Here is a 14307-nt window from a genome sequence, read left to right as displayed (position 1 = left end):
GAAGTCCCACTCTCCTTATTTCTTTCTCTCCTATAGTGACAAGTTTCCCTCTGCCCCAACGCCACCCCCAGCTGGGAATTTACGCAGCCGCCTTCGAACACCAAGCCGATTCAATCCTTCTTTTTTTTTGTTGGGGGGGGCGGGGAGGGGGGAGGCTAGCACAGCGTCCTGTGAAGGGTGGGGGCTGGACTGGTGCTTCTTCATCGACCTGAAGGGCAGTCCCCAGTTCAAGTCTCCCCTACAGCGGAAGATTCTCAATGGCTGACAAAGCTTGTAAGTTCAAGGCCTTCAGAACTGATTTTTTTATCGCTACGATTGTGTTACATACGAATATAAAAACTGGCTTCCATCCTGAATGAGGTCACTGTCTGATGTGTATGTTCCACTTTGGCAGTTTTGAGACTTTGACCTTTTTATAGCTGTTACCAGATAGATACTAATTTAAACAGCCCCTATTTCATATATTTTAGGACACATCTTTATAAGTCTTCTCAGTTTGACCTTGTTATATCAGGATGTGTCAAGCGATGACTTTTCATAGTTAAATAGGCAGTATTTTTTTCAGTGACACATATTGGCAATACAATCCATGATATCCTGGATTCAATGAAACAGACGGTAAACATGCATATATGTAAATAATATTTATATGTATATATATATTTTTTTCTGACATGCATTATAGGAAAATACATGGGTATATCTTGTTTCATGAAATAAATGTATTGCTGAAAATTCTGTCTTTAAATAGAATTTTAATAAATCATATTAAGCCTTTATGGCTTTGTTATTTAAAGAAAATTTAAGGAAGTTTCCTTTGTAAAGAGAATATTAATTCCCTGAGGTTCTATGCTTAAATCTAGGTTTTAATATATCATATCTGTCTAAATTGGCATTTGTATACGCCCAGGTAATTCCTCCTAGAAATCTGTGTTTGCACAGGCGATCCTTTCACTTACACAATTACTTGTGTATCTGAGCACAGTCCTCTGGATGTGAATATCTGCATGGTAAGAAGTTACTTTATACTGTAAATCCAAAACAAGACTCAGTGTTACGCAGCAACCCCGTGGCGTTTATTCCCATTATTTCTAGATATCTTCTTAAGGTAAAAGAGCCCTATTCTGTTAATGCCTCCTCATGGGGTCCAGTGGTTCTCAGCTGGGGGCACTTTTGCCCCCCAGGGACATGTGGCAATGTCTGGACACATTTTGGTTGTCGTAACCAGAGGGGGTGCTACTGGCATCTAATGGGTGGAGGCCAGGGATGCTGCTCAACATCCTACAGTGCACAGGGCAGCCCCTACAACGAAGAATTATTTTGCTCAAAATGTCAGTGGTGCTGAGGTTGAGAAGCCAGATGGAGTCAAATATTAAATGACACTGACTGATCTGGAGGTACATTTTCATCACCTGACTTCATTCCACCCTGGTAATATTCACACTTGGTTCGCTTCCTCCACAATACGCACGTTATCCATCCTTTCGACACCATGGAGGCTCCACACAATATGAAAAGGGGTCACCCCTGACTTCTCTCTTTTCTTTACTTCCCAAACCAAACCCATTAACTAGTTCTACTGCATCTGCTTCCAAAAGACTTGCCAAACCTAACTTTCCTCCATCTCACGGCTGCTATTCTAACCTATGCAACATCGTCTCATCAACATTGGCTCATATATGCAACATCATCTCTCACTAAGCAGACTCCTAGCTCCCTCTGCTAGAAGACTGCTCTCCTGGCTCCCCCTCTGGCCCCCACCACCCATTCTCCTCACCTTTCAGAGTGATCAGTTTCGATCACTCTTAGAATAAAATCCTCACCTGCCCTAGAAGTCCTGCACACTGGCCTTCTCTCACCCCTCGACTATGCTCAATTAGTTCCGACCTCAGGGCCTTTGCACCAGCTATTCTCTTAGACTGGAATGCCTGCATGCCTGGCACCTTCTCTTCATCCAGGTCTCGGCTCAAATGACAACTCCTTAGAGAGCCCTGCTCTGATCCCAAGTCAATGTCCTTCATAACTCCTCACTTTATTTTCTTTACAGCACAATCACCATTATGATTATTATCCGTCTCCCTCCAGTTAGGACATCAATGCCACCGACGGAGCAGGGACCTTGTATGTTTATCCCCAGTGCCTAGCAGAGTTCCTGGCAGAGAGCAGGCACTCAGTAAATATTTGTGGAATAAATATACATGGTATCTCTCTATAATATAAATGAAATGAAGCCCCTTAGACTATTATGATGCCTTTGCCAAACATTTTACATGAAATGCTTCTTAAACATAAGCCATACCCAGATTTCACACTCTATTTCTGTGATTTGGGGATTTAATCTCTTGCTATTTCAGGCTCAAGAATCCAAGGACTAAAATAAGAAAAAAAACGAAGGAACTACGGAGATTCTGAAGAGGAGGCTGGGCCCAAACTAAACTTGGCTGCTGGAAAAGAAAGCCATAATTAGTGCAGAACTTTAAAAAAAAAAAAAAAAAAAATAAAAAAAAAAAAAAAGAAGCAAGAGGATCCAGCTTCATCTGGGATTGTACCTGCCCTGGCCCTTCTTGCTGAAAAGGCCTATGGATCTGAGTTTTCTAATTAAACACTGGGATGTGTTTGGATAATCAGGCAGAGTGGAAAGACATTTACCATGGGCCTCTTCTGTGAAAGGAGATTTGCCTGAACACAGAGAGAGAGAAGCTATGAATGACTCTAGCCGGCAGGAAGCTTGTTGATTTGTCCTGCCTTGAGATCTCTACATGAGATGTTCCATCCGTTCAGAAAACTCTGCCTGGCTGGCCCCAGATCCTCGCCCAGCTGCTCTGCCTACCCTTCAGGCCTCAGTGCTGGTGTCACCTTCTCAGAGACCTTCCTGGCCTCACTATCCAAAGTGGCCCAATCACTTTCTTTTCACTCCACTGAATTTTCTTTATAACTATCGCTCACACAACTTCTCTTGATTGCTTGCTTCTTTTTATGTAACTGTTGTTTCTCTCTTCCCCACCCTCTTTCCGAACTGTTCACTGCTTTTGGGCTGTGCTGTCCAATACAGTAACTGCTAGCCACACGTGGCTACTGACCTTCTGAAACGTGGCAAGTCCCAATTACGATGGGCCATTAGGTACATGATACATACTTTACTTCAAAGACAGTACAAAAGCAAAAATCTAAAAATTTTCAATAATTATTCATGATTACGTTATAATGATAATATTTTAGATATGTGGGATTGACAAAGATATAATTTTAAAATTACTTTCACCTGTTTAACTTTTTTTTTTAAACACAACTACTAGAACATTTCAAATTGCATATGTGGCTCGCGTTATATTTCTATTGGCCGGTGCTGGCCTAGAGAGTGCCTGGCCCATAGTAGACACTCAATAAATATTTGAATGAATAAATACATTCTAACCACTACTCTGAAGATATCTACTGCTGTCCATTACAATTAGTCCCATTACAATGGTCTTTATTCAGTTTCAAAAGAATAAAACTCTGGCCTTTTTTTTTTTTTTTACCGGTAGCTTGGCAGCTCTCAACAGCTCAGCCCACACCCCAAAACACAGTTGTCAATCATTAGGAAAAATGCAGAACTGGAAACAGATTCCTGCTGAAAAGGGAGGCTAGCTCCAGATCACTTTCAGATATAAACTAAAAGGAGTCAATGGAATAGACAGCGGAAGCTATAAAAAGATTCACATAAGATTTCAGACAAACAGTAGGGGCCATTTAACAACAGTTCTATGGGTAACAAACTCACCGAAGAGAAAGCCCTTATCTAGATGGGAAGGCAGAGAGAGCTACCTCTACACCTGGTACTGAATGCCTTACTCCAGCAAACAAACAAATGTCATTTCCCAAATTAAAAAGTTACACCACCCCAGGGAAAACCCTGATTTCAACCCACCCACCCACAATCCCTGCTCCATCAAAGAAACCAGGGAAACACAAAAACATCCACGATCAGAATCCTCCAGACCAGAATGAAGCTTGACCTTCACTGGAAGAATACAAAGAGGTTCTGGAACAAATTCTGAGCCTAGGCCTTGACCCCTTCTGAGAAATTTCCCCTCAGGAAACCGTCTTTAAGCATGGGAGTATATTCAAGAGTTGGGACTCCCAGAATAAATCACAAGCCCACTCCAAATTTCTATTAGTGGGGTTTAGGGGCAAAGTGGTTGGAAAGAAGAAGCCTGAAGGACGCGTCTTGAGGTTTGGCCTTTGCATAACAAGCACACCATTCCCACTGAGGCTGCATGGTCAATTTGGGCTGACCCTCCAAGTGCTTCCAATATTCTCCGACTTCCACACCGTTTTCTGATGACAGCTGTTAACAATGAGAGGCAAGTACCTCACTCATCGGTGTATCCTAAACTTGTCCCCTCATCCATGTCACCAGGGATCGGCAGCTCGGCTCTACAAATCAGTCTCTATTGGGAGAGGCTTGGAATATGTTTTTTCAATAGGGATTCCAGACCCCATTTTCACGCACAGACAAGTTTGGGAAGCTCCCAACCACCCGCTGAGGCAGATACTATTATTAACCCATTTTGCAACTACAAAACAGACTTGGGTTAAGCGGTTCGTCCACGATCACACAGCCTGTAAGGAGCAGAGCGGACTCCCACCCAGACCTCGAGTGCAGCACCTGGGCACCCACCCTCTCGGGTATCACCCCCACCCCCGCCCGAGGGCCTGGCGCCCATCGTTTTTGGGGGCGGACCAGGGCGGAAGGGGGACCTGAAGACGCCGGCGGTCAGGAGAATGGGGGAGACGAAAAGCAAAGACTGAGGAGAGAACTGGGGGGATGGGGTCCCCAGAACCCCGGCGGGAGAGAGGAAATGAGGCAGAGGAGTAAAATTGGCAACCTGAGGCGGCGGGGAGCTCACAGGTTAAATGGGAGCCGCGGTAGAGGAATGAAGGGGCTGAGTAGGAGTAAAAAGGAGTAAAAGTAGGATGAGAGAAAGGCGTCAGCCGCCGTGCTTAAAAAATGGGAACCAGAAAAAAAAAGCCCACCGGAAAATGGAGGGTGAAAACATGAAGGTGCCGCGATTTAAAGGGGCGGAGAGCAAGGGGCAGCCAGCCAGAGAAAAAGAGGGGTCAAAAGTGGTGGGAGGGTCCAGAAATGGACAAGCTGGGTGAACGTGGGTGTGACCCAGGAAGCCTGAGGGACAGCACGGAACAGAAGTGAAAACAGGCGGAGGTAAAATGAGGGGCTGGGAAAGCAGAGGCTTGGATTAAACACACACGGGACATGAAAATGGAGGGACTGGGTTAAAAAGAACATGGGGGACTTCCGTGGTGGCACAGTGGTTAAGAATATGCCTGCCAGTGCAGGGAACATGGGTTTGAGCCCTGGTCCGGGAAGATCCCACATGCCGCGGAGCAGCTAAGCCCGTACGCCACAACTACTGAGCCCGCGTGCGGCAACTACCGAAGCCCACGCACCTAGAGCCCATGCTCTGCAACAAGAGAAGCCACTGCAATGAGAAGCCCGCGCGCAGCAACGAAGACCAAACGCAGCCTAAATAAATAAATGTATTTTAAAAAAACAAACAAACGTGAAACTGAGGTGAAGGTAGGAATCATGGGTTTGGTTAAAAAGGAAGGAAGTTGAAAATGGGACAGCTTTGATTAGAGCTTAGGAAGCTTGGAATGAAGTAAAGAAACGGGAGAGATGAATGACCCAAGAGAAAGGCCTAGAACAGGAACAGGGAGTGGAGTTGGGCCACCTCAAGTGGGAGGTGAGGTGACACATTCTGGTGACTACAATTAGCTGAACCCTGTGAGAAACTCCAAAACCACCAACTGCTACAAGGACCCGACAGCTGATATAAATTGTCTTTTCAGACAGCCCATCAGTCTACTGCTCCATGACAACTCCTACCCTAGCCCTTTAATATTAGAAAGCATTCAATCTGACCAACGAATTCCCTGGTGGTCCAGGGGTTAGGACCTCGCGCTTTCACTGCCAAGGGCACGGGTTCAATCCCTGGTCAGGGAACTAATATCCTGCAAGCCGCAGGGCATGGCAAACAAAACAAAAAACAATCTGACCAGGGACTTCCCTGGCGGCGCAGTGGTTAAGAATCTGCCTGCCAGTGCAGGGGACATGGGTTTGAGCCGTGGTCCAGAAAGATCCCACATGCCGTGGAGCAACTAAGCCCATGAACCACAACTACTGAAGCCCGTGCACCTAGAGCCCGTGCTCTGCAACAAAAAGAAGCCACGGCAGTGAGAAGCCCGCGCACTGCAACAAAGAGTAGCCCCTGCTCACCACAACTAGAGGAAGCCCACGCACAGCAACGAAGACCCAACGCCACCAAAAATAAATAAATAAATAAAACAGTCTGACCAAAAAGAGGCGTGTGTTTGAGGGTATGTGGCAAGAAAACAATGGAGAACAAATTTCTCGAGGAGTTTAGGAGAGATGAGAGGGTGGGTAGGATCTACAAGTCGTAGAAAAGAATAACACGGCAAGGAAGACAATATTGTTACCAATATTGGCAAAGCCAATTAAAAAAACAAAAATTGTGGGCAGCAAATCCACTCCCCCAAATCTTTCAGTTTATTAATCAGGTCTAAATGAAGATGACTAAAGCATTTATTTAAAAATAACTTTATTCCATTATCTTAAAAAAATCCATATTATAACCTCAGAATGAATTTCTCCCAACCTCGCCTCCACACCAATTATTAAAATGTAAATAATGCAGAGGGATCTGTTTCGTTCTTTTTGCAGCAGTTCCTGGCCAGGACCATGGTGAGAAATACCGGTTGGCACATGTTGCATCATAATAAACTTTACCCAGCAAGGATGATTTTCCAGGTTTCAGTGCCTGGGTTAGGGAAATTTTCCATCATGGGCTTTCCTGCTGCAATAATAGGGTTGGTGTGTGCTTGTGAGAATGGGAGCTGCTATCAAAGCCACAGGATTAAGACAGCCCCTTTCCCAACGTCCACCAGGTTTTGAGGAAAAGGAATGTCAGTTGCGATGGCCTGGAAGTATTTATCTTCCTGGTTCTGGTAAGTATATCTCTTCGTCTCCAGTTCACAATACATTCAGATAAGATTTTATTTTAAAGCACAATGTAACAAGTTGGACTTTGCCACAGAAAGTCTGTAACCCGCTGTCAACGTACTGGTGGAGTTGGGGATGGGTCATCTTAAAGAAAAGAAAAAAAGCCCTAATTCTTTAAAATCCTTAAAGCTTGAAGGCCCTCCCAGTACCTCAGCTCTTAACTGACCCAGCAATATTATCTGCGCACACAGGGCTCAGATATAAGTGACAACAATCACAGCTCAGCTGGACAAGGGTTAATAATGTTTGGCACCAAGACCCTGAAGCTCCCATTTACTAGTGGAAAAATCCTGCCTCGAAGATTTCCCTATCATTTGGTGTGCACGCAGGAGAAGAGGAAGTCGCAGGAAGCATCTCAGTGATCTTGCAAATCATTCTCTGCATTCCCAGCTAGGGATTTTTTTTTTTTTTTTTCCTAATAGTTTCTTTGCTTTTTCCCTTTTTAAGTATGGTCGCCTCTGCAGGGTGGACTGTTGGATCCAGAGACCAGCTCAGTGTGCAGTGAGTTTAAACACAACCTGTCAAGTATCCGTTCTGAAATGACACTAACTTAGACTGGTTAGAGTGGTTAAGAATGTGAGGTTCCACGCAGCGAAAGACCCAGCCCAACAAGAGAACTGCAGGTCACAGCTATCCCTGACGGGTAGACATTGGAGCCAGCCTCTGACCTCCCCAGTGTTCTGAGCTGGGGACAGGGCTCACTTATAGTGACTCCCTCAGTTTAGTTCCTTCATCCAAGAAAGTGGACCTGCTCCAACCACACCTGCAAGGTAACCCTGCAGGTAACACACTTCTCATCTTAGGAGTCCCAAGTCCCGTTATTGGAGAGGGAGGTTCCCCTTTAAGTCGTGCCCATCAGAGCAGGATATGCAACATTGAAGGGTGCAAATTCAAGTCAGATTTTCAAGTTTAGCACACATATTTTACACCCTTAGAAGGTCCCTGACATTTAAGAGATTAGGATGAAATTAGAAAGAAAAAAAAATCTCTAAACTGTACAGGGAACAGCAGCAGCTTAAACTCATCATATGTTATTTTCATTCAAAACTTAGCATTATTGAGCAGCGTATCTTCCTTAAGAAGTAGGAAGGAAACAAGCTTTCCCATTCCCATTTCCAAGATCAAGAAACCGAGGCCAGACGACCTGATCTACTCTGTTACAAAACATTTCTCCTTGCCTTTTTCAAAGCCACAGGAGAAAGGAAGGATGGGAAAGTCTGAAAGCTAATAGTGCATCACCTAAGAGGCTTTTCTAAACACGAAGCTCTGGAAAATCCAAGATTCTAATGAAATGCACTTCCTCTTATCAGCCCCTACCTCTTTTGAAAAGAATTCTATCTCCAGGGAGGCAAAAATCCCCAGGAGAGCGCTGATGATGCCCTGGTCTGGAATATTCTACAGAGAATGGAAGGCCCAGGCAGCAGTTTGTAACTGAACAGTTGACATTTTTCTTCTTCCGCTAAGGAAGGCAAAGGAGAAGATAACTAACATCTACGGAGCACCTCCGAGGCACGCTCACACCCTGAAGTACCTTGGTCCCCACCATAGCCCTGTAAGACAGGTGTGATTTCACCCATTTCACAGATGAAGAAATCGAGGCTCAGGACCTGCCCAAGCCCATGAAACAGGTAAGGAGCAGAGTCCAGATTCAAGACCAGGTGTTTCTGACTCAAAACCCGAACCAAAGTGCCTCCCTCGGATTAGGATCAGTAGCTGACCCCCCTCACCTTTTCCAGAGAGCTGATGTGTGCCTGGTTCCTCAGCTCACCTGGGCAGTGAAAAAGGAAGTGTCCTTATCACCCCACAGTATTCCCTTGTGTGCCGGGGCGAGCTGGTTACAGACCTTTAACAGTGACAAAGGGCGCCGAGGCCAAGTGCCTCCCCCATCTCAGCATCAGTCAACCTGGAGAAAGCCAGGGGCACAGCGACAGGGGCACCTCAGATACCAAATGCAGCTTTCCCCCCAACACTGCCCGTTCCAAAGCTTTTCAGCATTGTTGAGAAAACTTACAGTAAATCAAACCAATTTAGAAAAAAGAAGCAAAAGGGAAGGAAAGATGTGTGTGTGTTTTCCTTTTTTTTGCTGAGAGCCACAAACCGTTTTCAGCCCTTAGGCAGGGATGCAAGTCAAGTGAAGCACAATGTAAAACTCATCTTCGACGTAGCTTTCCAAGCTTTTGAGACAGGATAACAAAGGACAGTTGTCTTCCTCAAACTGGCCTGTCTTCTTCTTGAATGATGTCACTCTGCTGCTCACTGCTGTCATCTGTACAGGAGGGAAAAGTAGACCCAACTCTGAGTAATCTCAATAGGGGCGACTCTGTTTCTGTATCAGTTTTCTTTTCTTTTTTTTTTTTTGGCCACTCCATGTGGCATGTGGAATCTTAGTTCCCTGCCCAGGGATTGAACCCATGCCCCCCTGCAGTGGTAGCGCAGAGCCCTAACCACTGGACCGCCAGGGAATTCCTCCCCCCTGCGATCAGTTTTCAATCACCTCTATTTCTAGACCTTTACTGATGACTTGGTAGAGGAGCAGGTGGGGCAGGGTGTGTATCCCCGCTTTTACCTGTTCTTTCCACTCAAAATCCTCTGACATGCTTGACACTGCCCACCCTCCACACTCTTGGTTTCTGCCATTCCCCTCGCCTGGACCACCCCTCCTTTCTGCTTATTCAAACTTAGCTGTCCTGAAAGACGTGCCTCATAGTCCACACCTTCCATGAAACATCTCCCAACCAGTGCACCCCTCAGGGCTCTCATCTTTCTCCTGAGGTTCTGTGATTTGTAAATGTACCATTCATCAGGCAAGGAATCAGATTCCTTCTTGCCAAAGCTCCTCTACTGCTCTCGCAGAGGGTTGGTTAAACCTTCCTTCTGTTTTCATTTCCCCCTCGTGTTTTAGTCTGTTCGCCCTAACTGGTCTCGTAAAGCCCTTTACCATCCGTCTTTCTTTTCTAGTGCCTGACAGTACCAATCTGTGCCTTTCCCAGAGCAGGCCCTTGATAAATATTTGTCCATTTAATTAGCGTGTAGGTAGTTGATAGGAGATTCTCAGATTCTAGATTAAACTTTAACTGTCTTTCCCAACCTTTAAAAGACAGACCCTTGGAGATTTCTTCCGGGGAAGCCCCCCACAACCTCGCAGAGAGCTTCTAAGGACAAAGAGCTTACCCTGCAGAGCCTGGAGTCCATTGGCCATCCGGTCCACATTCCCATTCACCAGTGCGGTCACTCTGTGGATGTGGCCGTACTTGGTTACTTCTTTTGGAGACTCGTCCCTCTCACTTGCTTCCTCCTCTTCCTCTTCTGCAGCATCTTCCTCCTCCTCCACCTCTTCCTCTTCTGAATCCACCAAAACCATGACATCACCCATGTCTTGCCTCCTAATTTCCAGAAGGGGAGAAATAATCAAGAAGATACCCTGTTTTCTCCAACTTCAGCCCTCGCTGAATAGGAAACACTTGGTTCTTTGCAGCCCCTTTGGTAACATGGAAAATTCTTCACGTATTCAACTTGGTTGAGTCGTGAGATGACAGTGCGACTGTAACCTCACAGAGAGATGCTGCCGAAGATTTGTCTAGATAATTGTATCTTGTGCTGGGTGAGTTTTAGCGCTCCACCTCTCCCCACCCTGCTGCCTCTCAGGCAGATGACCTCATTGTCCCAAGCACCCACCATTTCAGCTCCCCTCACAGCACGTACACAGACGCTCTGTTCCTTTCCTGAAATGCCCTTATTTCTCCTGCACTTACTGAAATTTCTCCACCTTGTCATTATTCAAGGCCCAAGTAAAATCCTCTGCCTCCCCCTGAAGCCTTGAACTATGACTGAATTTGGCATCCACGGCCAGCGATTTGGCACTGAATCGTTCTCTAGTTTGTTGCTAGTTCTGCCTGCCCAGCCAGACTGTACATTTCACGGGCCAGTCACAGTCCTAGGAGCATCACATTCTCATTTAATCCTTACAGCCCGCCTCTGAGAAACAGATGAGGAGACAAAGGCTCAGAGAGGGTCAGGGATTTTCCAGGAGCCACGGGCTTGAAGGGCAGAGCTGCCATGTGAACCCAGGTCCATTCATTCCAAAGCCTTTTCCCATTATGCCAAGCTGCTCCCTTCTGTGAAAAATAAGCCTGGGGAATGACAGATTCATTCCAGAATGACCCTCAAAAACAGGGCTGTAAAGGTAACACTTTCCGTTGAAAGATGGTCCCAGAACAATAAAATCCCCTCAGTATGAACGATGGTCCCAGAACAATAATACCCCATAGTTATAAATGGATAAGAGGAGCAAAGAGAAGAGTTCTTTGCTCCCACCCAGAATCTCCTTAGGAGGCTAATACATAAGTTCCATTTAGTTGCTTTGCCCCTACTGAGGTTTCCTTTCTTTCGGGAGGGGCTTCTGGGCATGCTCAGACTAAGTCTTCCAAAACATGCTGTGAGACTATGACTTCTTCTTCCTTTTAGAAAAGGAAAACTAAATAAAACAAATGCGTGAATGACTGGGCTCAACATGTACACGCTGTCTTTATGCCTCAGTGACAGTCCAGCAACGTGCCCGGCCCTGAGGTCTGGCGTTGTAAAAAGAGCACAGACTTTGGAATCGGGTCAGGCCCAGGTCTGACTGCAGGCACGGCAGCTCACTCCCTGGGTGAGCTTGCAGAAGCTGCTTTTTGCTTCCCTGAGCCTCCCTCAACTTGTCTGGGACACGGAGACAAGAGCAGCACCCTGAAGAATTTATGACGGGGTTGTAATAATGCCTGAGGAAGCACCAGCCCCGTGTCTGGCCTGTGGTAGGTCCCCAGTGGCAGTGGTCATTATTGTTCTTATGAAACATTATAAACAAAACGTCAGTGAAGACATCATGGAAATAGATTTTTGATTTGAGTCTAGGGAACACTCACCTGAAAGTGCTTCCTACTGAAAGGAGAAAGGAAAAAACATTAATATCCAATAATATCCACTTCGGCCTCACAGAAATTTCTAATCAATCTAACATTTACAAAAGAATGGACAATGAGAAAACTGACCCAACACGAGAGATGACAGGGTGTTCAGGCATGGTTCTTAGGTGCTTCATTATTGCACATCTGCACCCAATTTGGAAACCTCTCGAATGGAGCTTCAGGTGGGAGCATAACAGGGGCCACCTTCCCCCACCCACACCCTCTCAAGAAGCCTGAGAGAGAAGCAAAGGGACCCAGGAAGCCCTTACCATTCCGGGAAGCCCTTACCTTTCCAGCAGAACACAGGGCTGTAGTACAACAGAAGCCCCGAGATAATGGCCAGTCCCAGCAGAAGGAGGCTCACGATGGTGCCCACAATTCCCCCGATGTTTACAGGTTCTGCAAAGACAAATCATACCCTTGACTCGGCCACATGATACAAACAGCTAGGAGGGCAATACCTCCCCTCCTCTGCCTGGATCCTACTCTTATCTCGGTTTCATGACCTTGGGCAAGGCATATGACCTCTCTGCAGAGCAAGATAAAGATCTCATTTTCCTACTTCAGTTTGTGGGAATCAAACAAAGCCTGTGATGCAAAAGAATACTGGAGGGGGGCGTGGTGGTGGGATGAACTGGGAGATTGGGATGACATATATACACTCATATGTATAAAATAGATAACTAATAAGAATTAGTTATATAAAACTAATTTCATATAAAAATATAATTTTATATAAAAATATAAAATAAAATTCAAAAAAAAAAAGTAAAAACAGAAAAAAAAAAGAAGAACATTGAAAAGTTAAAATCTCTGTGTCTCTACCCATCAAGACTGCTGTTAAGGTCATAGTAATTAAGAGTGTGAGTTATTGGTGCCACAGTGAAGTGATCAGTAGAACACAATAGGGAGGGTCTTCCCTGGCAGTCCAGCGGCTAAGACTCTTAGGACTCTTAGGACTTCCCTGGTGGCGCAGTGGTTTAGAATCCGCCTGCCAATGCAGGGGACATGGGTTCGATCCCTGGTCGGGGAAGAGCCCATATGCCACAACTAAGCCCATGAGCCACAACTACTGACCCTGCGCTCTAGAGCCTGCAAGTCACGACTACTGAAGCCTGCGCGCCTAGAGCCCGTGCTCCACAAGAGAAGCCACCGCAGTGAGAAGCCTGCTCGCCATGACTAGAGAAAAGCCCGTGCGCAGCAACGAAGACCCAATGCAGCCAAAAATAAAAAATAAATAAATAAATGAATTTATTAAAAAAAAAAAAAAAAAAAGAAAGACTCAGCACTTCCACTGTTAGGAGCGCGGGTTTGATCCTTGGTCGGGGAAACTAAGATCCCGCATGCTGCTTGGGACGGCCAAAAATATATATTTAAAAAAAGAGAACAGAATAGGGAATCCAAGAACAGGTCCACACACAGAAGGAAACTTGATATAGGACAGACTAGTGAGTAGAAGAGGAACCCTTCAGGATGTGGTGCTAGACCAAATAGTTATCCAAAATGGGGGGTGGAGGAAACTTGATGTCTACCTCACATCATTCACAAAAATCAATTCTAGATGGACTAAAGAGTTAACTATTAAAGGCAAGTGTTAAAACTTTAAGAAAATATGGAAGAATACTTTCATGACCATAGGATAGATAAGGATTTCTTAAGACACAAAAATTGCTAATGATATAAGAACAGATTCATAAAGTCAACGTTAAAGTAAGAATGTCTGCAAATCGAAGGATACCATAAAGAAAACAAGAAAGACAACTGAAAGGAGATATTTGTAGCATGTAAAACTAAAAATTAGCATATGGAATTTCTAAAGAACTCCTATATATCTATAGGAAAGGGGAAAACGTCAAAAGACACAATTATGTATTTCGCAGATGAAACATAAAGAGCAAATAAACATATGAAATAATGCTCAGCCTTCTTAGCAATCAGAGACATTCAAATTAGAGCCACAGTGAGATTTCATTTTACACCTACTTGATGGGCAAAAATCACAAAGTCTGTGGGTGAAAATGGGGAACAACTGCTGTTGCAAATGGAAATTGGTATAACCACTCTGGAAAGTAATTTGATGTTATCTCATAGATAAAAATGCACATAACCTAACCTTCATTTCTACTCCTTGTACAAATATTCTAGAGAAATATTTGCCTGGGGACCTGGGTATATGTACACAAGGGGCTGGTAAAAGGTTTCCATAGCAACACGGTTTGTTCATCGCAACAAAAAAGTCAGAAGCAGCACAAACATCCATCAGCAGGAAAATCAATAACT

At 45.0% G+C, this 14307-nt stretch overlaps 1 protein-coding gene across 2 annotated transcripts in view; it reads right to left on the bottom strand.

The window, feature by feature from the left end:
* Nucleotides 1-6606: 6606 nt before the first annotated feature.
* VSIG10 (V-set and immunoglobulin domain containing 10) overlaps nucleotides 6607-14307 on the bottom strand; it is a 36651-nt gene continuing 28950 nt past the window's right edge. The window contains exons 6-9 of one of the 2 annotated variants that reach the window (XM_024758663.1): nucleotides 12316-12426; nucleotides 11986-12001; nucleotides 10256-10467; nucleotides 6607-9350 (exon numbers count right to left, since the gene is read on the bottom strand). In XM_024758663.1, the coding sequence (XP_024614431.1) occupies nucleotides 9295-9350; nucleotides 10256-10467; nucleotides 11986-12001; nucleotides 12316-12426 (395 nt within the window). In that variant the 3' untranslated portion in view covers nucleotides 6607-9294. The remainder of the gene's footprint in view (nucleotides 9351-10255; nucleotides 10468-11985; nucleotides 12002-12315; nucleotides 12427-14307) is intronic. The other variant, XM_024758664.1, reaches the window with a different exon arrangement.

The sequence above is a fragment of the Neophocaena asiaeorientalis genome, unplaced genomic scaffold (assembly GCF_003031525.2).
Source record: "Neophocaena asiaeorientalis asiaeorientalis breed wild unplaced genomic scaffold, Neophocaena_asiaeorientalis_V1.1 scaffold77, whole genome shotgun sequence".
NCBI lineage: Eukaryota > Metazoa > Chordata > Mammalia > Artiodactyla > Phocoenidae > Neophocaena > Neophocaena asiaeorientalis.
Note: the sequence above shows the minus strand (reverse complement) of the source record. Positions and strands in the feature narration are given on the sequence as shown.